The 24,499-nt window shown below is 42.9% G+C and overlaps 2 protein-coding genes across 2 annotated transcripts in view; one reads left to right on the top strand and one right to left on the bottom strand.

Annotated features, from left to right (window-relative positions):
- Window positions 1–494: 494 nt before the first annotated feature.
- ubxn2a (UBX domain protein 2A) lies at window positions 495–7,602 on the bottom strand (the record flags this gene model as incomplete). Its single annotated transcript, XM_080524367.1, has 6 exons — window positions 495–678; window positions 3,403–3,564; window positions 5,691–5,828; window positions 6,919–7,028; window positions 7,133–7,247; window positions 7,559–7,602. 6 exons carry the CDS (start codon window positions 7,600–7,602, stop codon window positions 495–497), a joined length of 753 nt encoding a protein of 250 aa, XP_080380493.1.
- A 2,243-nt stretch (window positions 7,603–9,845) lies between these two features.
- The window catches only part of atad2b (ATPase family AAA domain containing 2B), a gene marked incomplete at its 5' end in the record, with an annotated part of 81,530 nt that continues 66,876 nt past the window's right edge, over window positions 9,846–24,499 (top strand). Inside the window, 18 exons of the mRNA XM_080524381.1 lie at window positions 9,846–9,947; window positions 11,849–12,009; window positions 12,131–12,162; window positions 12,269–12,416; window positions 12,582–12,678; window positions 13,061–13,193; window positions 13,429–13,584; window positions 14,191–14,266; window positions 14,490–14,591; window positions 14,790–14,901; window positions 15,111–15,226; window positions 15,496–15,670; window positions 15,774–15,862; window positions 18,231–18,390; window positions 21,678–21,768; window positions 22,260–22,571; window positions 23,564–23,702; window positions 24,297–24,483. Coding sequence (XP_080380507.1) covers window positions 9,846–9,947; window positions 11,849–12,009; window positions 12,131–12,162; window positions 12,269–12,416; window positions 12,582–12,678; window positions 13,061–13,193; window positions 13,429–13,584; window positions 14,191–14,266; window positions 14,490–14,591; window positions 14,790–14,901; window positions 15,111–15,226; window positions 15,496–15,670; window positions 15,774–15,862; window positions 18,231–18,390; window positions 21,678–21,768; window positions 22,260–22,571; window positions 23,564–23,702; window positions 24,297–24,483 — 2,388 coding nt within the window. The remainder of the gene's footprint in view (window positions 9,948–11,848; window positions 12,010–12,130; window positions 12,163–12,268; window positions 12,417–12,581; window positions 12,679–13,060; window positions 13,194–13,428; window positions 13,585–14,190; window positions 14,267–14,489; window positions 14,592–14,789; window positions 14,902–15,110; window positions 15,227–15,495; window positions 15,671–15,773; window positions 15,863–18,230; window positions 18,391–21,677; window positions 21,769–22,259; window positions 22,572–23,563; window positions 23,703–24,296; window positions 24,484–24,499) is intronic.

Below are 24,499 nucleotides of genomic sequence, written 5' to 3' on the forward strand. Positions count from 1 at the left end.
ACTGATATAATTACATGACATTCTTGAATTACAAGATTCTTTTCTTCATCACCACTCCCACTTAGCATTTCAGACGTTAAATAAGTGCATACAAGGAGTGCATATTCTTACTAATGGTCACAGTGAAGGAAGACTTGACATCAGCTGAGGCTGAATCATAGATAATAGGCAGACATACAGACAAAAAGAGAGACAGACAGACAGATAGAGTTCAATAGGCAGCATCATTGGGTTTTGGGGGTTTTACTCAGGTGTTGATGGCACTTTGAAAGGGGCCTCCCGCTGTTCAAGGAGTAGTGGTGTCAGAAGCCAGCAATAACAGAGGGCACAGCGTTAGTGAATTAGAGGTCTGTGTGACTGTGAGCAAAGGTCTCTCTGGGTGTTCCCCCTTGTCAGTTGCTGAAAGAGAGAGGGTGGGACGGAGGGTGTTTCTCTGGGGTGACCAAGATAGGGAGGCAGCGTGAGTTAAGGGTCTCTGTGAGCATTCTCATTGGTCAGGAGTGTCCAAAGGGGGGGTGTGTGTTCAGGGGTCTCTGGATGATGACAGCATTGGTTAGGTCCGCTTCCTCCAGACTTAGCTCCTCCTCTCTGAGCTCTCGGAAGGGAAGGGATGTTGTCAGGATGAAAGGTGAGCAGGTCCTTTGGCAGTGCGCCACAAAGTCCCGAACATCTCTGATCCTGAGGATGACAGGGAGAAGAGAAAATATGATGCAATAACTTATTATGGCATAGGCAGAGACGCATGCAACATGTTTGGACAACCGCCGATCCTGTGCGGAGAACATCGTAGCGACAGCACACTCCTGCAGATTCTTCCTTTACAACATCAGAAGGATACGACCATTCCTCACCAGAGAAGCAGCGCAACTCTTGACCCAGTCACTGGTCATCTCCCGCCTTGACTACTGTAACGCACTCCTGGCCGGGCTCCCCGCCTCTGCCATCAGACCTCTGCAGCTCATCCAGAATGCTGCTGCCCGTCTTGTGTTCAACCTCCCCAAATGTTCTCATGTCACCCCTCTCCTTTGCACCCTGCACTGGCTCCCGATAGCAGCTCACATCAGATTCAAGACCCTGGTGCTTGCCTACCTTCAGTTTTGAGTCAATAATTGTCCCAAGGGAGCGCCCCGCGGTGGTGTAGCGGTCTACGCACTGGCCGCTAGTGCATGCTGCCCACCGGGGCCGGGGTTCGTATCCCGGCTCGCCAGATCCAGATATGGCCGAGGCACACGGGAAGCGGCATATTGGCCGGCCGCTTCCGAGGGGGGTATAGGAGTATTTCTGGACTAGGATCCGTCGCGCAACACCGCCCCCTGGGCGCCGGAATAACGGTACTGGGCTCGAGGAGCCAGTCAGCCTAGTCTGCCTGGCGACCTCCTCTGGGACTGCCGGCCACGGGGTCGTGCGGCGGATCCTATGCAATAGGCAGGGGATAATTGGATGCTACGTTGGGTTAAATTGGCTACCAAATTGGGTGAAAAAGGGATAAAATCTGAAAAACAAATTAAAAAAAAAAAAAAATTATTGTCCCAAGGGGGCGCTTAGGTGGCGTAGTGGGTTAAGCGCTGACCATGTAACCGCAGGGTCCCCGGTTTGATTCCGGCCGGGGACATATCCTGCATGTCATCCATCCTCTCTCTCTCACCCATCCTTCCTGTCATAATCTATACTGATCTGTCAATAAAAATTAAAATATGAGTGGGACTGCCCCACTCAGAAAAAATAACTTAAAAAAAAAAGTGTCCCAAGATCAGATAATATTTGTAAAATTGCACACATTCCACTGTCTGACCCCTAATGGTCATGGCTTCATGTGTGTTGGCATTTATCATATATTTTGTCTTAGATATGTTTAATTGAAGCTAGGACTCCTAACACCACTTGACAATGTCTTCGAAGACCTGGCCGTCTGTCTACACACCATTTCTCTCCACATTTATATAATTATTTATATTATCTATTATACAGGCAACATCATTTGTTATTGACTGTAAAACAAATGAGGAGAGTGGAGGCAGAAGTCAGGGGTCGGGCAAATTGTAATACATGAAATGGAACGAGGAATGGTATATTGCTGATCATTGAGGCCATCCTCCGTTCTCTACCACCACCAGCCTCTACTGCTTTAAAATCCCCACACTAAAACCACCCAATGGTTATTCTACAAACTCTCATCCTATAGCTCTGGGTTCAATCTTCTATTCCATCTGAGTTACACAATCCCTCTCTAGGGATTTTATAGATCCACACTGTCGCCATCTCTCAGATTATGTTTTCTACAGGCCCATGAACATGTAGTGGGGGGGGGGGGGGTCGGGGGTTGGGGGATAACATGCACCATGCTGCACTCTCAGCTCAGGCCCTTGACCACACTGGGATAATCCATTATGTCATCTCTATATCCATGCCTGCATCGGCTGTGACATAACATGCAATATGACAACCTCGGCCTGGCTTATAAGGTGCCCACTGCTCTCAATAACAATCAAGGGCATAGAAATCAACTGCTTATAGTGGTCAGAAAGAGCAGGGCAGAAACATTCCTGTACTTCTATATTAACACATTTTACCACTATTCTTAAGTTGCTGCAGTGCACCTGTATAATGAATGAATGAATGAATGAATGAATGAATGAATGAATGGTCTTTATTGTCATTAATACAGTACAGGTACCATACAACGAAATTTAGTAGGGGGGGCTCCCCTGTGAAATAGCCCTTACAAATAGGCCCGAGACACCATCAGAAATATACTTTATACACTGCTTCATCTCTAACCCGGTCAGTACAACAGCCCTTGCTCATGCTTCCTTATGAAATGTCTCGAATACCATCAAATACATGGAGCTGAATACCATCAAATACATGGAGCTGAATACCATCAAATACATGGAGCTGGCGGTAATTCAGGCAGGGCAGGTGTCTGTCATCTGTCAGTCCGTAGCATTCAATAGCACTTGTGACACAGTTTTACTGGCTATGAGAGTTGATTTTGTGTGGACGTCCCACCCACCACCCCCAGCCTCCATCCACACGGTTGCTCTGTATGTAGCCTCCCCAAGGAGGGTTGGATAAGTCATGCGCTCCCTGCCATACTTTATACTTGGTGGTTGTTTAGCTCCAGGCAGGGAGCTTTACAGAGCGGAGCCATCCAATTATGTCAAGCTTAAATATATTACCATTTTCATTTTATGAATGGTAAAACTGACAAGAGTGTCCGGACTGAACCAGTATTGTTATAGCAAACATTGCATTAAGTCACTTTAGACAACAACAACAACAAAAAACTGTTAATTCTAGCATTTTTATGTCAATAAATTGTTATTAATTATTACATTATGTGATAAATAAATTGATATATTAATTCATTACATTAAGGGTTACATAGGCATAGGTACCCACCGGTGTGAGTGGTTGAACCTTTGAACCAGCCTCCTACCATCACTCAACCAGATCTGCAGGGAGGTGACAGGCAGGGCATGGTCCAGCGTTACCATGGGGACAGGAGGAAATTCCCCCTCCTCGTGCACTGATGGAGACCTGGCCACCACCCTTGGAGCAACACTGTGGGAGGAGGGGAGAGAACATTTATTTTTACATTTTTACATTTAGCAGATGCTTTTATCCAAAGCAACTTACAATTAGAGATTATAGGACAGTCTCCATGGAGAAAGTTAGGGCTTAGTGCTTTACTCAAGGGCACACTAGTCGTGGTGTTCCCAGGTGGGATTTACATTTACATTTTAACCATTTAGCAGACGCTTTTATCCAGAGAGACTTACAATTTGAGATTACAGGGACAGTCTCCCTGGAGTAAGTGCTTTACTCAAGGGCACACTAGTGGTGGCATTCCTAGGTGGGATTTGAACTCATGACCTTCTGATCACCAGTCCACTATCCATTAGGCCAGGAGTGGGCAAACTACAGCCTGCGGGCCAACTGCGGCGGGGCATAGATTTAAAAAATAAAATGGAATATGGCCTGGATCCTGCATTGGATTTCTTAGTTTCAACACTAGAAGTCACAACCATTTTGCAGAACGACTAGACCGACCGTTGCAATGATTTCCTACCATTGAAAACTTTGACCTCAGTCCCCAAAAAAAAAAGTTAAAAAAAAATCCATGAAGGGTCGAACATGGCGGAATCAAAAAGACGGAAAATAGCAAGTGAGTGCCGAAAATTTCAGGCACGGTGGGAAAATGAATACTTTTTCACAGAAGTGAAGGGAAAGTGTGTTTGTTTGATTTGCATGGAATTTGTTGCGGTGATGAATGATTATAATATTCGAAGACACTCTGAAACGAAACCTCAGTCCTACATTTTGTAAACTGGCACAAAGCGAGTGCAGAAAGTTAAACATCTGACAGTTAGCACAACAAGTATTTATTTTGGGTACAGTAGAGGAAAATGCCACAATGGCTAGCTACGAGGTAGCTCAGCTCATCGCCCATGTGTCCAGAGAAAATTCAAGAATTCAACTACAACGTCAGTATGTCCAGAAGAACAGTCACTGCTCTCATTGAGGGAACTGCTGTTACCATCATCGGTGAGTTAAAAATGCACCACATCATTAGTATTTGATGTGTTTACAACCCCAATTACGTAAGAAATGTAATCAATCAAATTTAATAAAACTATATTTAACAAACTTTACCCTTTTTGATATGCTAATAAGCACATTTACTTATATTACTTTATTTACATAGGCTACATAATAACAAGCGTACGCTACAGTTTATTTACCCCTCCCTAGCTTTTTAAACACTGCTTTTCTACATTGTTTTTACATTATTGAACTTATGGACCACCGGCAATACCTGTTCTGTAACTATACAGTATATTCAGTATTTTTTTGCGTTGTGAAAGACCTATTCACAATAATTACCTGAAGAACCAGTCTGAATACTTGCTATACTGAATACTTTGTGGTGGAATGTTGTAAACAAAGGAACATGATCCTTTCTTGATCTTTTCTCCTTAGTTTTTAATTTGCACTTCTTTTTGAAAGAGAGTTTTATTGTTTTAATTTCAATTTAAGATACAGAAATGCCTACTGTAATGTGTGAATACATCAATAAACTACTGTAATGACAACAGCTAAACCGTTCAGTGGTGTTGTATTATTTTGATAATTCGATGGCACAGGGGTTTTCTGGTCTAAAAACACAGTTTAATTTATTTATTTATTTTACTCTTTGTTTTGACTTGTCCGTCAGACAACTGCAGGAGGAAGTCCACTTGTCTGAACATAAAATGTACTTTTTATGTACAAGCGGACAAGCCTTAATGTCGAGTCCTGGTACACATCTCGAAATACAATGTACACATCTCGAAATACAATACGGCTGTATTGATTTCATTTTGGCACAAATATTCAGTATTTTTGCATTGTATTTAGTGTTACACATGTATTGGATTTCGACGTGTGTACAATTCATCCTCCATAGTGCTGTGCCCTGTCACTATCAAATCAATAGCAGACCTAAAGCCTTTTGCACATTTTGCATGGACACGAAAACTGAGGTTCTCAAATCTCAATGCCCACGGCTATTCTAATCAGTTCATCTGACAATACTGAGTAGTAGGGCCACCTAGTGGTACAGTTTAGAAACACATGATCATCAAGACATAGTCGTCAAATGTCCACGGACATGTATCATTGTACTGTATGAATATTAGCAGTCTCACCTGCCCAGTCTGTAACCTCGCCCACTGAAGGATTGGAAGGTCTTCTTCTTGGGGACATACATCTCCTCTGTCATGTCCTCCACGTTGACCTCCAGCTCCTCCTCTTCAGCCCTGTTTTCCAACTCTGCAGGCAGCTCCCTGGAATACAGGACAGATAGTCACAACAATCAAGCAATTAACCCCTCAAATAATCAACCAATGCCACTGGAGCTTCTGAGAGAGAGCTGTGATCTCAATCCCTAAAGTATTTTTCATTGACGTGACACTGATGGCAACGCAACTGATACGAGTAGAGTATCTAGGCTGTTACTCCTCATGTCTTGAGGACTTCAGCCAAGATTTGGCAAATTTGGAATTAGTTTGGGTATTACTTTCATGCTATAAATAATAATACGATCCCTGGCTATATTAGGAGTATCGTTAAGGTCAAAGGACCAACCCTGGAAATATAAAATACAGGTTCTCTACTGCATATAGATGTGTCAGATATATATGACAGCAGCTGGTGAAACCGGGAACAAGTCAGCAACCGACGGACTGCTCTGACTTTTATTCTGAAAAATGTCAATAAATGTCAACGTTGTTGAAAATCAATAACACACTTGCTAGTCAAGGCTAAATATTGCAATGCAACGGATTCGGTGAGTAATCCCCACTACTACCAAACGTTTAAATTTATTAACATTTTTCAGAATAAAAGTCAGAACATTTTGATTGGTTGGCGACTTGTTCCCAGTTTCACAAGCTGCTGCCACATACTGGCAACGCAGGTCTTAGCTGAGGGTTCTAACAAGGGAGTCACAAACCTTGTTGCTAAAGCCCTACGCAAGGGCTCTCCCAATTTATAGTTCTGCGTTGGTCGGTCTGGTTCGCGTTGGTCGGTGTACTCATAGCGGCATAATAGCGATTTTGTTGGTATGCTTGTTGTAAAGAAAATGTCTATAATGCATAAATGACATTAAACTAAGATAATAAGATGGTTATCATTATTTTTCAAATCTTTATTAATGAGTAATTACAGAAAAAGTTAATGACATTTCTGTCATGGCTTCCGCAGTTTGGCCTACGAGAGAGTCGGAATCATGTCGGAATCATGTGCTACCAAGCGGACCAATCACAGTGCTTACGGTCTGCGTAGGCACTGCCGCGTAGTTACATTTTTGGAGAGGTGCGCGTGAGCCTACGGCGTAGATTTTACGCAGAAGTATAAATTGAGCTTTAAGCTCACCCTCGTTTGATGGTCTCCAGGAAGTCTTGGTTCTCTTGTATGGAGTAGCTGCGAAACTCCTCATCATTAACAGTGAACCCATTCTTCCACAGTCTCACCACCATGTCAACCTGAAACACCAACCATCACAGTCAATCCATGAAAATAAATACAGTTCCTCTATGATTAAAAAATGTTTGCAAGGAGAAAAAACGTGAGGTTAGTCCCTAATAACCTTTGAGCTCCCAGAGGCGACATTGCTGATCTTCTCCACCTCGTCTAATAGGTCCTCTACAGAGAAACTGCGTCTCATAGGGGCCTCCTCCTCCTCATTCTCTTTGCCATCACACCTGCAACAAAGAGTAAATAATGGGCCCTAGATCTCCAGGTGTTTCTATGACAGGCATAGGTCGAGTTCAGTGAATATGACAATATATGACCAACACAAATGCTTTGGTGTTACTACATTTAGTAGCTTGACTTAGCTTATTCTTATTTCTCATTATATGGACGGTCAATACCTTCATGAAATGAATTTGCTTGCATATAACTTGGATAAGTGGTGGTTGAACATCAAACTTGATATTTGCAAATATATCTTGATTCTTGCATATTAGCAAATTGACTACGGTTTTCACAAAGTCAAGTAACACGAACTCACCAGTTTTCATCCATCTCGCTCTCTTTAATGTCAATATCTTTCATGATGTATTCTGCTTTCCATCTGGAGAGAAGAGGGGACACGAAACTCTATGACACGAAGCCTACAGGCCTGATGATCATGCATCAAATTAACATTCATATCGTCATTCTTTAATAAAGTAAAAAAAACTTGAGATTGGGTATAGATGGTTTGGCCACAGTGGACCACGGCTATTTGTTACAATGTTGATGAATCAATACAGTGATGTTAGGCTACGCATTTTTTTTGCAACATCATTAAATTCGCGTGACTTAAGGAATTAATCGAATACAACCGTTATGGTGCTTAACATAAAACAGAATCACACACAGTAGGCTACGTATATGGTTGATACACGCATTACAACTGTGCGTCAAAATTATATAAGACCACTCGCAGGACGATCATTTCACTACGTGATTTCTTGAAATAATCATAGAGTACGCAAACGAGTACAATGTATCGAGTATGCATCGAATATACACAGACATGTCTATAATAGGTTCCTGCTTTACCAGTTCGTATTCGTGTTGTTGTAGTGTGCGGCCATAAGTTTATGGTTGGGGGTGATGCTGCTGAGCGACTGCTTTGACGTAAGCGCGCCGTCAACTCGTGACGTTAGAATTATAAGGTTCTATCTCAATTTTTGTCAAAATTGAGTTTTTTACATAATCTGATCCATTAGGTGTTTATTAATGCCTGTGTGGTGTAATTTTTAAAATGTAGACATTTTTGAGTTAGTAATTCATAAAATACAAAGGTTCCATCTCACAAAACATAATGGAATGTAAAAACTTTGACGCTCAATATCTCTGAACTACCCTAAACGGAGATAGAACATTATAATTCTAAGCTCACGAACTGCCGTCATGATTTCACACGTTTACTGGCTGTGCGCTCGCTCCCTTCTCTTCATAGACTTAACAGGCAATGACTGGTTTAAGAAATAAGGTTGGAACACCCTTTAGTCGTGCTTAAACCAATCCAATCATTTTAAATCTGAGGGGCAGAAAGGCATTTGGGAGAAAAGAGAGACCAGCATACTGAGTATGGTGAACTGTCACACAGCACCTTTTTAAAATGTACATTTCATAATCGATGTTTTTGTAATTTACAAAAATATATAGCTCCCTCAGCCTAGTCGTGCTGCTCAAACACCCATTCACATGAGAGAAACAGATGGTCAGCTCATCTGCTGCACCCCTAGTCCAGCCCATTGGGGTCTAGCCATACACACACGTTAGGGAAATCAACCAACTGGTACCCACTGGCACCTGCATCTAGGAATACGCTTTCAATACAAGTTGCAGATAGGATTTGCACGTATAGTCAACCAAAATGTAGCCTAGTCGGCGTTTTGATAGGTGAATTGTTTTGTTTGTTTGTTTCACATTATTTGTCAATTCAATCAATATACAATCTAAACATAAATTGGTCGCCTTGCTGTTAGGCCCATACGCTTTTAAACATTGTAACTAGTAGCTACCCAAGTAATATCCTAATATTTATTGCAAAAGAATACATGCAATCAATGTAACATTTAAAAACATGATATAATTGTATATATATATGTTCAACTCAATTTGCATTGCATTGAATAAGGCCGAGTTGATCATCTAGCAGGCTGGAGAAGAGAAGGCCTGCATTGCACTTCCTAAACCAAAACAAACTTCTCCCGCGCGCACGTGGCTTCCCGACGACACATTTTGACAGCCTAACTAAGCTAGTTGATTTGTTTTTATCAAGTAAAGTACAGCTATTCCTCTTACTCAGTATTTGTTATTTATGGAACAAAAACCGTATAGATGTCTTGAGATGAACGAAGTGAGCTACGTTTTAGCTTATTTAAAAACGAGTTAACTAGTGTAGCCCTGGCTTAAGCCCTTTTTCTGAAACATTATCGTTATTGCATATGATATTATTTCACTTCACACACAGCAGCCACTTGCTACGACACACTGGAGGGGTACACTTGCAGGTTATAACGTGAAATTATAAACAAATATGTGTCAGGCCATGTATGCATTAACGTTATATTCCTTACAGCAAAAATGTCATATGTTCATCTTCGTAACTGAAGCGGTTTGAAGTACAGTGTGGTACAGCGGAAGTGGTGAGTGTGTCTGCTGACAGCCAGGACTCTGAAGAGCTAGCCAGCAGCTAGCCGGAGAGAAAGAGAAATGGCGCCTCAATGCCGTGCTCACTGATGCAGTGTTAGATACGAACGAATAGACCAACTCAACCAGGGCAAAGATACGGAAAAATAATGGTGAACACAAGAAAGAGCTCTCGGCACGAGCCAGGCAGCCCCTTCATCTCCTCCAGGACCAGGTCGTCCGCCAGGAACATCCCGGACTGTGAGGAACATGTAAGAGCCGGGTTCTTCTCTCAGTAGGGTAGCTATGCTATCTAGACAGCTCTGGCCTCGAGCTGTTTCTCCTTGCCTGGTTTTAAATAGAACAACCAACACTATTTGACACCGACTGAATCGATTAAACAAACAAATATGCTCTTGCGTGCGTTGGTTTATAAGCTTGCCACTTGCACTGTCAGCATTGCACGGCTCACACCTTTGAGGTTAGCTTTGCTGATCATGGCTAGCTCTAAGTTGAGTTCCCTTTGTGTTGTCCTGTCTACCGGCAGGAGAGGAATTAGCCTGCTAGCTAGCTTTGTCGTGCTTGTCCGCAAACAACAGCCCCACACAAAGACAGATCGGGGATAGATACTTGTTGTGACTAGGTTATTGTCACACGGAGATTGAAGTCACTGTCGTGTTATTTGTAAATACCTAAACGGGGCTGGTGGTAGCTAGCGGTGGGGGAAGGGAACCAGATCTGAACCCCCTTGTGGTTCACAACAGTTGCCTGGCTAGCGTCCTTTATTTAGCAAGCTGGGGAGTTGAACTCGGTGAACTTTTGTATTGTTTGAAAGTTCAAATGAATTGCATGTTATGAGGCTATTATTATTATTTTGACATTATGCTTATTGACAGTAGTCTGTTGAAGATGAGGACGTTTTTTGGGGAGACACTAACTTGTCTGAATCAACTATCAACTAACAATAACAATCTTAGCTGTTGGAGATGTTATGGCATAGTTAGTACAAGACTATAGCCAGTTACCTGAGCGAAGATACCGTATTTGAACAAGAGGAGACCAGTCTTGATACTGGCTTTCTAACGGTTTTATTCCCCCACTGTATACAGTCAGCCTGAGCAATACGCATATCATATGAGCTTCATCATAGCCCAATGTAGTAGCTGAATAAAGTCTAGCTACTTTATTCTAAGCCGTAATTCCACAAGTACACGCCCACTTACATAATAGGTTGAGCTTGACAGGACTCCCCCTTACTAGGCATCATTGTTTACATGGTTTCAAAGCTAAGTGAACCTGGCTTTTAGCTGTTTTACGTTAAAATAAGCCACATTAAGCAACAGTCAGTCTCTGTTTTTTAACAGATAGGTCTAAGTGAGCCTATACACAGAAGAGTAGAGGGAAAAACGATTTGTAATGAACAGTGAGGGAATGTTGAGAAAGAACAGGCACCAAAAAGGCTGCCTGTGCACAGCCATTGATGTGTGATGCAAATCCCTTGTCTTGTCTAGCTGATTGTCACGCTAACCTCTCTGCAGGCTGGTAGTATTGGTCTATGACGGCAGAAGGGTTATGATGTTCTGTCAATAAGGAACTGAGGGTTAAAGACTGTGAAGAATGTGAACATCAAGGACATGGTATCTTCTCCAATGCTCCTCAGTGTGTTGTTAGTAGATGCGTCAAGGAGTGTAACCCTGTCTCTTAGATACCTCTTGCTCCATTCCGTTCCCCTTACCGTTCTGTTCGAATACATAGAAAATGCATCTCACACCCCACCACTATACTTACTAGTTTATTTCAGTCATAGAAGAAAGACATATCAGTAAGGCATTAAATGAAATATAAAATAAAAACAGAAAATTACTGAAAAGGTGTAGGTTGAAGCAAATAGCTTATAGTGCCTACCCTTTTACATGTTATATTTGAAAACCAAACAGAAGCACTGACTTAAGAAGTTATTTCATATGACTGGATTGATTAAGTCTATAGTGGAATCCCTGCTTTCACCTCAAAACATATGTTGAATCAGTGATTACTCCAAGTAAGTATTGGAGAAAGCTCTGCCTCCTCTTCTCTTTCTTTTTTGCTAGCTCTCACGCCCTCTTTCTTTCACTGTATAAGTTGTTCTCTCTCTCGACCTTCTCTAAGAGCTGTGTTTCGCTCCCCTCCTCAGAAGGACCTTGGTAGTGATGTGAGCAGTCCGAGCAGTCCGCACTTGTCCCCCCCTGTGAAACGAACACGCAGGCAAGCCACCCCTAGCTCCAGTGACACCTCACCCTCTCCAAAGGCCAAGGGCCAGAGGGTCAGTTGGGGCATGCCCACCTATCGCACCAGGTGAGCTTGGACAAGTGGACCAGTGATGTCCCCTCAGTCGTGGGTTCAACTTCAAGTGTCTGTGGATAAGGCATTTGTTTCTAATGTGCTTGTATTTACACATTTCACTTTCTCTTTTCAGGTTGTCCTCAGGAGCCCTGCAAAATGGACATGGTAATGTCAGACTTTGAATCCTCAGTTAGTGTGTGAATGTTGCAGGGAGTTGAACTGTCTTGTTTTCATGCATGTTTTGACCTCTTGTTTATGGTAACACTTGCAGCCCATAAGAACCAGCGGGATGAGGAAGATGGGGGAGGTGACCACTCTCATATGAATGGACATGTGGAGCAGAAGAGGAGCTGCAGAGTGAGGAAGAGCCAGTTTGAACACCTCAACCAGAGCTTATTGTTTGACCAGCTTGTCAACAGGTACCACACACACACACACACACACACACACACACACACACACACACACACACACACACACACACACAGCTCACACAACTCACAGTCTGCTATTTGACCAATAATTTGACCAGTTAACAGTCTGATTCCTCTACCAGTACTTAAACAGTGTGTTCCTGTGTTCAGTACAGCGGAAGCTGTTCTTCAGGAGATGGACAACATCAGCAGCATCAGACAGAATCGCGAGGTGGAGAGACTTCGCATGTGGACTGACACTGAGGTGGTAAGTTTTATTGTCACCGCTGGAAGACTTGAAGTCACATTCTTCTTGTGTCTCCAATGCCCAGTCGAACATAAGATACTACTTCCTAACCCTAGACACCTATGCTAGATTTGAAAGGATTATATGGGTGTAAACAGGAGCTTCACCTAAAGAGATCTGATGATGGCTCCACTTAACCCTCTGGTAGACTAGGTAGAGTTTCCACCATGTCTCATACCCCATCTGATCTTCTCAGGTCTACAAGAAGTCTATGAGTAGGAACTAGGATTTGATCTCAGATTGGGCACCAAAGATTGTTTGAAGAGTTGTCTACAAGTATTTGTGCACCAATCACCCTGTACAGCTCCTGGACTTCCCTCTCATCCAATGCCCTTCTTTTCAGGAAAACATGGATATGTACTCGCGTGTGAAGAGGAGGAAATCAATGCGGAGGAACACCTTTGGTATGCAGACACACCACAAAGTCCTGGGCAAAACGGAGGAGGAAGATGAGGAGGAGGAAGAAGGGACAGAAGGTCCGTCTTCTGTGTTGCTTGTGTGAATTAGTTTTGGGGATTTAAATGACGAGTAAAATGCACTTATGAAGCGTAGGGGTTAGGTCCCTTCAAATGGAAACTGAGCACAACTCTTTTGATGGGATGATCCCTTATTTTCTTATATTGCTACAAGTTGTGGTTGTTCACACATTCTGAAAACATTTTGAATATCCGGTTGTGTATATATTATAATGATGATGTTGCTTACTCTCAGAATCTCATGAGGAGGGAGCGGATGACGAGGATGCAGAGGGTGATGATGATGAGGATGATGAAGGGGATGAAGCCGAGGAGGCAGGAGAAGAGAATGACAGGCCCTACAACCTGAGGCAGCGCAAGACTGTGCAGCGATACGAGGCGCCCCCTATTGGTAACGATGAGCTATTGTTGATTTATGTTCACAGTTAGGCTTGTAACTATTTCCTGAGATGCTTCTTTTTTCTTTTCTTTCTTTTTTTATACTATTTTTTTTTTCTGAAACATTTCAGGCATAACATAACACACAAACAGAAAAACATCATACATAAACAAACAAAGAACACAAACTTGTGGGGCAGATATCATGAGCTGAGATGGTTCTTATGTATGTTTATATAACTTGAAAAAAGTATTCAGATACCCTCGTCAGGTTTTATTTTTTATTATTATTACTATTATTATTATTTTTATTTATTGAGATAGAGACAGTAGAGATTGACAGGAAGGATGGATGAGAGAAAGGCATAGGTTGAAGGATGGATGACATGCAGGATAGGTCGAAGGCCGAAATCGACCAGGGACCCTGCGATTACGTGTCCTGCACCTTGGTGAGCTACGCCACCCAGGCGCCCCCCCCCTCGTCAGGTTTTAAGTCAATGTGTCAGACCATTCTATTATCTATTATCTATCTCTGTTGCGGCTACTAGAAATTATCGTAGTGTGCCATGATGGTTGATACCTCAATAACAGGCCTTGTGCCCTTATGTTTGCTTTTCAGAGCCAGTGAACAGAAAGCAAAGCAAGACCTCTCTGTTTGACACCCATAGATCCCCCGCCAGAAGAAGTCATATAAGGTTGGAATCTTAACAGTGTAATTCATTCAGTCACGAAAGTTTGGGAAACAAACACTATTTAGGTTCTTTAAAAGCTATTTACCCAGCACCTGTGAAATCTCTGTACCTGTAAATGTCGAGTACATTCCAGCCGTGGCATTTAAACTGTGATAGATCAGGGTTTTCTGACACTCAAGTAAGATTGTGTGTTATTAAGTGTGTTTTTTTTCCCTCACTCATCCAGAGTGAAGAAGCATGCCATCCACAGTAGTGACACCACGTCATCATCTGACGAGGAGCGATTTGAGAGGAGGAAAAGCAAGAGCATGACCAGGGCCAGGAACAGGTGACCGCCCCCCCCTCTGACCTCTTTGATCTCAGGCACTTATTTTTCACACTTGAGATAACAAGTCTGGTGTGCTATAATAACAGCTATCATTTAGCTGTTTTGTTTCTGTGTTCGCTGTAATGTATACTAGCGCATTTGTTTTAATTGTCACTTAATAACGAAATATAACCAATCAATGATGATGTTGTTGGTCAGGTGTTTACCTATGAACCTGCGGGCAGAGGACCTGGCTAGTGGGGTGCTGCGTGATCGGGTGAAGGTGGGAGCCAGTTTAGCAGACGTGGATCCCATGAACCTTGATGCCTCGGTGAGCACTGGGGACCCTTGCTTTTTTCCCGTTACATTCAACAGTAGTCCATAGAGAAGTGATTTGTTCAAAAGGAATTTTAGCATTTCTTAGGTCTTTTTCTGGTTTTCTATTTTTGTGCCGATCCCTGGGTTCTCATTTATCTATGCATATTAATATGAACACCTTGCTGTCTCTGAGTGTGTTTACCACATGGTTTCTCTCCACAGGTGAAGTTTGACAGTGTGGGAGGCCTTGCTAACCACATCCAGTCTCTGAAGGAGATGGTGGTGTTTCCTCTGCTCTACCCAGAGGTCTTTGAGAGATTTAAGATACAGCCTCCCAGGTCAGAAGAGAAGACACTTAAAACATTCTGTTGAGAAGTAGAAAGTATTGAGCATCTATTTGTTTAAGTCATAATTATATGATAACAGTTTAGAGAGATGAGAGAAACTGAATGTGTGATTTGATAGTATTTGTTTTTGTGTTGTAGTTATGAGCACTCACCTTCTGTCACAGAACATAGGCCTAGGTTGACTTATTCAATACCAAAGGAGCCCCCAGTAATAGACCATGTTCCTTTCATCTTCCTTCTCCCCCCTCCTCCCCCTGTAGAGGATGTCTGTTCTATGGCCCCCCGGGGACAGGGAAGACCCTGGTGGCGCGGGCGCTGGCTAACGAGTGCAGCCAGGGAGACAAGAAGGTCTCCTTCTTCATGAGGAAAGGAGCAGACTGCCTCAGCAAGTGGGTCGGTGAATCAGAACGACAGCTCCGCCTACTCTTCGACCAGGTCAGCCAATAGGGAAGGGAGGGGAGATTATTTATTGGACAGGCTCCCGTCAGTCTTCCACTTGTCAGTGTTGTGGTTGTATGACTGTTGTGTCTGTCTGTAGGCCTATTTGATGAGGCCCTCCATCATCTTCTTTGATGAGATAGACGGGCTTGCCCCTGTACGCTCCAGCAGACAGGACCAGATACACAGGTAAGGTTTTGTTTTTATCTCCATCCTCGTGAGGTGTTCATCTGTTCGTGCTAGTTTAGGTTTTCCACCTCTCGTGCACATTTGTGTGAAGTCTACAGTCATATACAAACATATTGGCACTTCTGTCAGATAATGCACCACTTCTCCCAAAAAATTGCTGCAATTACAAATGCTTTGGTGTTCACATGTTTATTTCTTTTGTTTGCATTGGAACAACACAAAAAAGCAGAGAAAAAAAGCCAAATCTGAGAGATGGACGGTTTCCAATTTCTTAAACCGAGAAATCGCTAACGAAAATAATCAAGTTTTTCCGGTTAACCGGGATTCAAACTTCACTGGTAACTTCAAAGGTAACTTCAAAGAGACAAAGCAGAGATTCCTTATTTCACACCATCGAGAAAACACAGCAAAGAGAGTCTGCCCAACCAGGATAATGCCAGCACTCCAAAACCGGTAATCAATCAGCCAAACAGCAGTGAATATGCAAGCCGTATAACATCCATTAATACACAGCTTAATGCACACACACTGGTAAGCCTACCTGGCTTCTGTGATTGGCTTTGGCTGTGGGTCCCGAAGTAGTAATAGTTGACAGGTTCCGTGATTTATCTCCGATAGTCACTTAGTTAATCTCCTTCCATATGATCCTTCATCCAATGCGCCATCCGATGTTATTGCGTTTTCACCCCTATGGCTTGATTTGCGCGTTCACGTTTAGGGGGAGGGCTATCCCAATTCATATTTCATCGAGCCATGGCTTCATTTAGAGGGCTAACTATGACTTTGTTTCGAGCGATTTCAGGACCAGACTAGCTTCGAAGCCATAGGGGTACGCTACCCCTTGATTCCAGGATGCATTGCGAATCATCTACAGAAATGTTATGTCGCTCTATTCAATGCGGAAATGTCATTTTACTTTCTCTGTAATTACTTATTAATAAAGATTAGAAAAATTATGATAACCATCTTATTATCTTAGTTTAATGTCATTACAATGCATTATAGACCTTTTATTTATAACAAGCATAACCAAAAAATCGCTGTAATGCCTGATCACTTCCATTAGACTACTAAAGCAAGACACCGGAGCACTCATATCTGCGCGTTTGTCACAGGCTGACAGTCACCCTGTTCCTCTGCCCCGGCAACTGACCCATAGAAATGTGCGCGATTAACATTTCAGAGATGTACAATCATGAAATAAATTGTGGTGTTTGACAGCGGATGATGGTAGACATATTTAATGTAAAGTTATCTATCTAAAGTTTTCTATCCACAGGCTGATATGTGCATGATAGGCGCGAATTCCCCCCCCTCAGTGCAGACTGGCAGGGTAGGAGCACAGGTTTCATACAGGTTAGAGCGCCGTTATTCTGTCATGGTCTGACAATGAAGCATTGTTCTTTTTTATTTGATGACTTGTTTGATCGATTGATAGCGTAAAAGTGAAGTTGTGAATGAGTTGCGAGCGTCAATGCTTTTCTACGATACTCCTGATGACGTATCAGTCTTGAAGGGTTGTCCCTCTTCCATGATTTCTCAGGTGTGTTGATATTATAATAAACAAAAAAAGATGCTTATAGCAAGCACAACAGAAATAAACACAGCTGAAGAAGGCATTGCGAGATGTGAGAATTCGCCGGCAACATAACGCGTCACCCGTACCGCGTCTATTTAAACCACTGCTGATGACGTATCCGTCGTGAAGGGCTGTCCCAATTCATAGGGGTAGATTTCAACCCCTATGGCTTGTGGCTCTGTTCGAAGGCCTTGGCTTGAAATCGAGTCACACTCGAAAACGAGCCATAGGGGTAGAAAAGGGAATCGGGATTGGGCCCAAAGCATACTTCAAAAAGCACCCAGAAATGGATTAAGACAAAGCGCTGGAGTGTTCTGAAGTGGCCAGCAATGAGTCCAGATCTAAATCACTTTTAAACAACAGTTGAGAAAAGAGCTGTTGGCTAAAGAAGAGTAAAAAGTTCCTGTAGAGAGGGGTAAGAAACTCCTTCATGGTCACAGGAAGTGATTGATTTCAGTTATTCTTTCCAAAGGGTGTGCTACCAAATATTAAGTTAAGGGCGCCAATAATTTTGTCCAATGCATTTTTGGTGTTCTTTGTGGAATGATATCAGATTTGGCTTTTTTCTCTGCTTTTTTGTGTTTTTCCAGTGCAAACAAAATAAATAAACATGGAACACAAAAGCATTTGTAATTGCAACAGTTTTCTGGAAGAAAGAAGTGCATATTTTTGGCCATGACTGTTTGTATATAACTTTTTATGAACAATGAGTTGTCATCTCATTCAATGGGTTGACCATAAAACTGTCTCTCGCCCTCTTCTCCCCTCCATCCCTCCATCTCTCCCCAGCTCTATAGTGTCCACTCTGCTGGCCCTAATGGATGGGTTGGACAGTCGAGGGGAGATAGTGGTCATCGGTGCTACTAACAGACTTGACTCTATCGATCCCGCACTCAGGAGGCCTGGCCGATTTGACCGGGAGTTTCTGTTCAACCTGCCTGACAAGAAGGTGGGAGCAAGTCGAATAGAATCCAGTTGCAGTTGGAGTTCTCTCTCTCACATAGGCCTTTCACACTGGAAAGGTTCTGTGCCGGTTCTGGTTCCGGAACCTAATTTTGAATTGGCCGGCGAGATCAGACCGCAAATAAATTAGTTCGGAACCTGAAAAGTTTGTTCTCAGCTAGAACCAAAAAATAGAACCGTGACGTCGTCAGTGGGTGTGTCATATTCTAGGCTGTGAAGATGAGCAATAGAGTAAGAAGGAAGGAGACAAAATGTAATGTAATCTAAATCTAATCATTAATGATAAAAAAAATATATCAAAAGTTTAATAATTTTCTCTATCTTCCTCACATGCTCAGCAAACACACGCACGCACACACGGCACAATTCATTTATATTCTAATAAGAGAGTAGCTGGCTAGTAAGAGAACGTTTTTTTCTTACAAAATAGTGTTTATTTCAGTTACTGTAGTGGAAGATATCCTCATTTCCAGTGAAGTAGTCGCCATCTTGTTGTGACATTTTTGTTTATCCGGCCCCTCCGTTGATGACGTTGATGGTTCCGCTTAAACTGGTATGAACGCGGGCTAGTTCGCCAGAAAGCACCACGGTTCTGAGACTCCAGAAAGGGAACCAGAACTGGCACGGAGCCTTGCCGGTGTGAAAGGCCTAATACAGGTGTCCTAGGTTGGAGTTTCCACATGTTTGTGGGTTGATGTTGGACTGGGCGATAGTGTGAGTGCATGATTGAGTGCATGTTTGAAGGCCTGTTCTAGACTAGAGCCTTACTTGCCATAGGTGTTGGAAGAAACATTTTTGGCATATTATTCAGAAAGTCAAACTGTGTAGCTAACACAAACCTGGGGGCTTTTATTTCTCATTGTGTATTTGCCAAGCAATAACAGCATACACTTTACAAAGAATGCACTCTCAGCTGGAGCCATGTTGAGGTAATTCAGATTAATTATTACTCATAGACTCACCGTATTATAATCAGCAGCCCTCCAGCTATCACTCTGGCCCCTGAGACTTGCTTTGTGTTTGGGATGTGAGACCAGTATGAGTTTTTTTGTTTAGTTTTTGTCACTTTGAAAAAAGAAAAAATATATAAATGGGACCTTTCCTATCAGTATGTTTTATATCGTTGGTTCAGTGTCATCAGAATTAATATAGTGTATGTCTGTGAGAAACGTGTGATTTTGCGTCAGCCTCAGAATTGCTGTTGGTAGCGAGCCTCTGTTCCCGGAGAGCCTCTAATTGGTCGCCTCCTATAGTTTGTCCTCACAGCGGGATTGTGGGTAATTAAAGCCGATATCTGTGTTGTAGTCAGCAAACTACCTCAGCGAAGAGCCCTCACTGATCACAGACCTGCTGCTGTGGGTTACATTTTTTACATTTTACATTTTAACCATTTATCAGTCCCTGTAATTATATTACAGGGACAGTCTCCCTGGAGTAATTTAGAGCTGAGTGCCTTACTCAAGGGCACACTGGTGGTGGTGTTCCCAGGTGGGATTTGAACTCATGACCTTCTGATCACCAGTCCAACTCACTATCCAAACCACTGGTTTGGAGCAGTGTTCCTCACTCCTGGCCCTGGAGGGGATAGTGTGTGCAGGGTTCACTCCCAACCCAGACCACCACCAACCCAGTCAATATAATCAACTAATCCTCTAGATATTGATTGGCTGAGTGATGAAAGATGGTTCAGGGAGAGTGTGTGCGTTAGGCATGAACATTTAATTTAATTTTGCTTTCGACTGACCTACCCACATTAATCAGTTACAAATGTCCAAAATGTAAAAGATGGACCCGCAAAAAGAACAAATGCATGGGCTTATTATTACTCCTTTCACCAGCAGCTGTCACATAATACTGTGATCCCATCAGTTTCCAGTGATCGCTTAGCTCACACTTTTATTTTGAAGTCACGAAAACGGAAATCTTAATGTCGGAATGTGCCTCTCGTTGTCGTTCAGAGGACAGACATGTTGACTGCCGACATGTTTGCTGTAATTATATGACTTGGCAGTAGGCAGTCATCACTCAATGCTTGTCTCATTCACAGAACAGGATGGGTTGCTTGCACTGTTTGATCGCGTCATCAAAAAAACAAATTTTTGTACCATTGCATAGCTTTTTATTCATGCTTGTATGCTTGTAAAATTATAATTCTCAAAATTATGTGTTTGAAATTGTATATACTTTGTTACGGAATATTTCCTCATTTCATGAAATATGTAAAAATTGTGACAGCGGCTGGTGAAAGGTGGAACAAGTCACCAATCAAAATTATCAGACTTTTATTTTGAAAACCAAAATACATTTCAACATTGTTGAAAATCACATCACATCACACACTCGCTGGTCAAGCCAAAATACTACTGCTACCTAGTTAACTCTAACACTACTTTACATTGTTAGCAGGCTCACAAAACAAGCTGTGTTAGTTGACTAGCGAGTATGTCATTGATTTTCAACAACGCTTAGCAACACTTTTATTTCGATTTTGCGAAAAGGAAAGTCAATGTCGGAATGTGCCTCTCGTTGTCGTTCAGAGACATGCCGATATGTTTGCTGTAATTATATGACATGGCAGTAGGCAGTCATCACTCAATGCTCATCTCATTCACAGCATGGGTTGCACTGTTTGATCGCTTCATTAAAAAAAAGTATCGTATTCGCTAAACATTGTCTTCACACTGAATGGCCAAATATTGAATGTGCTTTTTTTTGCTATTTCTGGCCGAATACATTCGGTGGCCGAACTTTCGGTACATCTCTACTCACACACCCTATTGGGCAGGATAGCGGTTGAATACAGATACGGATGCAGTATCAAACGTGTCATTTTACACTGTGATCTCACACACCGTATCGGGCAAGATAGAGGTTGAATCTATCGGATCTTATCTCTCTGAGAGACAAAACACTTCCATGTCTTTTTATTCATTATCTATTAACTTATTCAATGTCTATCTATTTATTTCTTGTATATCTATTCTTGTCGCTTTTATTTTCTTACTATTCTCCTCTCTTATTTTAATGCTGTATGTAAAGCGCTTTGAATTGCCCCTGTTGTATGAAATGTGCTATACAAATAAACTTGCCTTGCCTTAGAATAGCATGAAATACATGTCGGTCAAATCTGTTCTCGAGCCATGAAAATACAAATCAGCGAATGTAATTCCGCAAGATGAGTAATTTAACTGACAAGGTGTGTGTGTGCGTGCGTGTGTGTATGTGTGTGTGTGTACGTTGAACAGCCTGTCTTGTCTCTTCCCTCTCTTACAGGCCAGGAAGCACATCCTGGACATCCACACGCGGGAATGGAGCCCCAGACTGGCCGAGCCCTTTGTGGATGAGCTGGCAGAGAAATGTGTTGGTGAGAGAGAGAGACGTTTCTTTACTCTGCTCTTCGACCGCCAGGGACCAATCAGCTTGCACAACGTAGCCTATATACTGTATCAAAACTGGCAGTCGTGTTAATGTCCATCTAGGATCCCATCTCAAGATTCAGCATGTCACGGTTTCACTGTGTCCTGATGGTTATGAATAGAAGGGTGTAAGCGTATTCTAGTGGTAACATCTAGCTTGAGCCAATTCATCACCACCACCCAAAACCACTGCCATTAGAGCAAGACAGTGTTTATGTAACTTACTTTAGCTACAGTGTCTAACCAAACTGAGAAGATGTGTGTTTGCACAGAGAGGCATCGTCTGGCCTGACATGGTGCTATTCACCTGTGCTAGGACACAATTCTTCTTCTACTAAACACAGAGGAAAGTTGAACCGGTCGGATGATTCCATCCAATCATATCATGATACATTCCTGTCTGAACTTTAACCCCGTCCCTGCCCTCGCCCACACCCAGGCTACTGCGGCGCAGACATCAAAGCACTTTGCACGGAGGCTGCGTTGATGGCGTTGCGGCGCCGCTACCCTCAGATCTACGGCAGCAGTGTGAAGCTGCAGCTGGACGTGTCCTCCATCGTACTAGGGCCCCAGGACTTCAGCCGAGCCCTCCGGAACATCGTACCGGCCTCCCAGAGGGCCCTGGCCCCCCCCGGCCGAGCCCTGTCCCCCACACTGCGCCCCCTGCTGGCCAACGCACTGTCAGAAGTGCTCGGATCCCTGCTCCGGGTCTTCCCCCACGCTGAGCAACGAGACTGGGACAACATATGTGGTAGGGCTTGGGATGGATGTGTTTAACCCAATATCCACATTCTTATTCACGATATTACTATCACGATACACGATAACATTGTTCATTTTGTTCAAGTATGGTGGAGACATGCCAGTATGAGTAAATATGAATGAACTGAAGCGCATAGTGTATGTCTGGTGTTGTAAATAGTCTGGTGAGACATGTTTTCACAACATATCCGGAATTACATTGGTTGGAGTGTTTTTACAGTCTTATTTTCTATAAGATAACAATATCACAATATGCTCAACAACAATATTGTGATCCAAATATAACACTCTGTCTCTCTTTCTTGGTCTCTCACTTTCCCTCTCTTTCACTTTCTTTGCCTGTTTCTTTTAGTTGCTATCCTCTCTACCACTGAGGAATAGTAGATATTAAGGCTGACACACCAGGGTATCTGACTAATTTGTGCTCCTCTTTCTTTGTTATAGCACTGAGAGGTGATAACTGGCCTGCCATAACACTGCACAGTAGCTCTGTGTTAACTGAACTCTCCCTCCTGTCAATGGGAGAGTGGCTACAGTAGATTAGCCACAGAATGAGGTTTGGCCAGTGGGAGATTTCTGCTGGGAGTTTATCTCTCTTGCTCCTTTAATGACTTCAATTTACTACACCGCTCTCTCTGTCTAATAGCTCGTGACATTATTTTTAATAAGCCCCCCCTTTTTTAATGTTATTCTGGAACGATTGCTGTTCTAAGGCTAGAAGTGGAGGAGTTTTTTTTTCTTTAATTTGAAGCACTTTAAATCTTGCTTTGAGCATATTATATATATGGAAATGATGTTTCAAATGTGTTATGTGGATTAAATTGGAAATAATTATAATTTGCCCAACTCTGTATATCTCAATTTGAAGTTAACTAATTGACCAAGGATACACACACACACACACACACACACACACACACACACACACACACACACACACACACACACACATATGTCTGACTCTGGTCTTTCTTCTGATAGATGACAATCAGCTGATAGAAGAGGACTACAGCGATGAGGACACTGAGGGTGGAGCTCCCTCTATCTACGACGTCCAGCCAGCATCCCCAAAGAGACCCACTTCCTCTACGGCACACACACCCTTCCTACATTTCACCACGTGAGTCTACTGACCAACCAGAACCCTCCATCCCAGCCCTGTATTAATCTGCTGGTCCTTGGAGGACACAGAGTGTACAGTGTTCAGTTTAGCACAAACACACCTGTTTCAAATGATAAAGTAATAATCAGAAATGTGATTAATCTGGTGGGTTATCACTGGGCTATAACAGAAAACCTGCACACCCTGTAGCTCTTCAGGATCGGGAGTAGAAAACTGGCCCTAGCACTGACTGCCGAATTCTAGAAATTAGATATGATTAGCTACTATTGTGGTGTTTTGCTGCCACCTTGTGGACTCAAGTAAAAAGTGATTTGACAGTCAAACCTTTTGTCATGACTGTGCTGTCGTCAGTGTAACAGGAAAGAGTAATGTCCATCACCAGGTTCACATCAGTCTGAAAGGCAGGTTATCTGATCTTTATAGAGTAAAAGGGCCAACATAAGATATGACCACGGAGCAGTAATCATCTGCCATAGTTAGGGGTTAGTGTGTTGAATGAAAATATTAGAACATTCTACATCAATATGCTCGTACACGTATCATGATGTTGGTGTTGATGATGATGATGTTGATCTCACTCAACCCCCCCAGTTCCGCCCTGCACCAGCCCACGTCGTATCGGCCCCGCCTCCTGTTGACCGGCCCCCCAGGCTCAGGGCAGAGCTCCCACCTGGCCCCCGCTCTGCTGCATCACCTAGACAAGCTCTCAGTCCACCTCCTGGACCTGCCAACACTCTACTCTGTCAGTGCCAAGACCCCAGAGGAGTCCTGCGCTCAGGTAACACACACTCTAC

Source organism: Nansenia antarctica (assembly GCF_963989245.1).
Source record: "Nansenia antarctica genome assembly, chromosome: 1".
Classification (NCBI taxonomy): Eukaryota; Metazoa; Chordata; class Actinopteri; order Argentiniformes; family Microstomatidae; genus Nansenia; species Nansenia antarctica.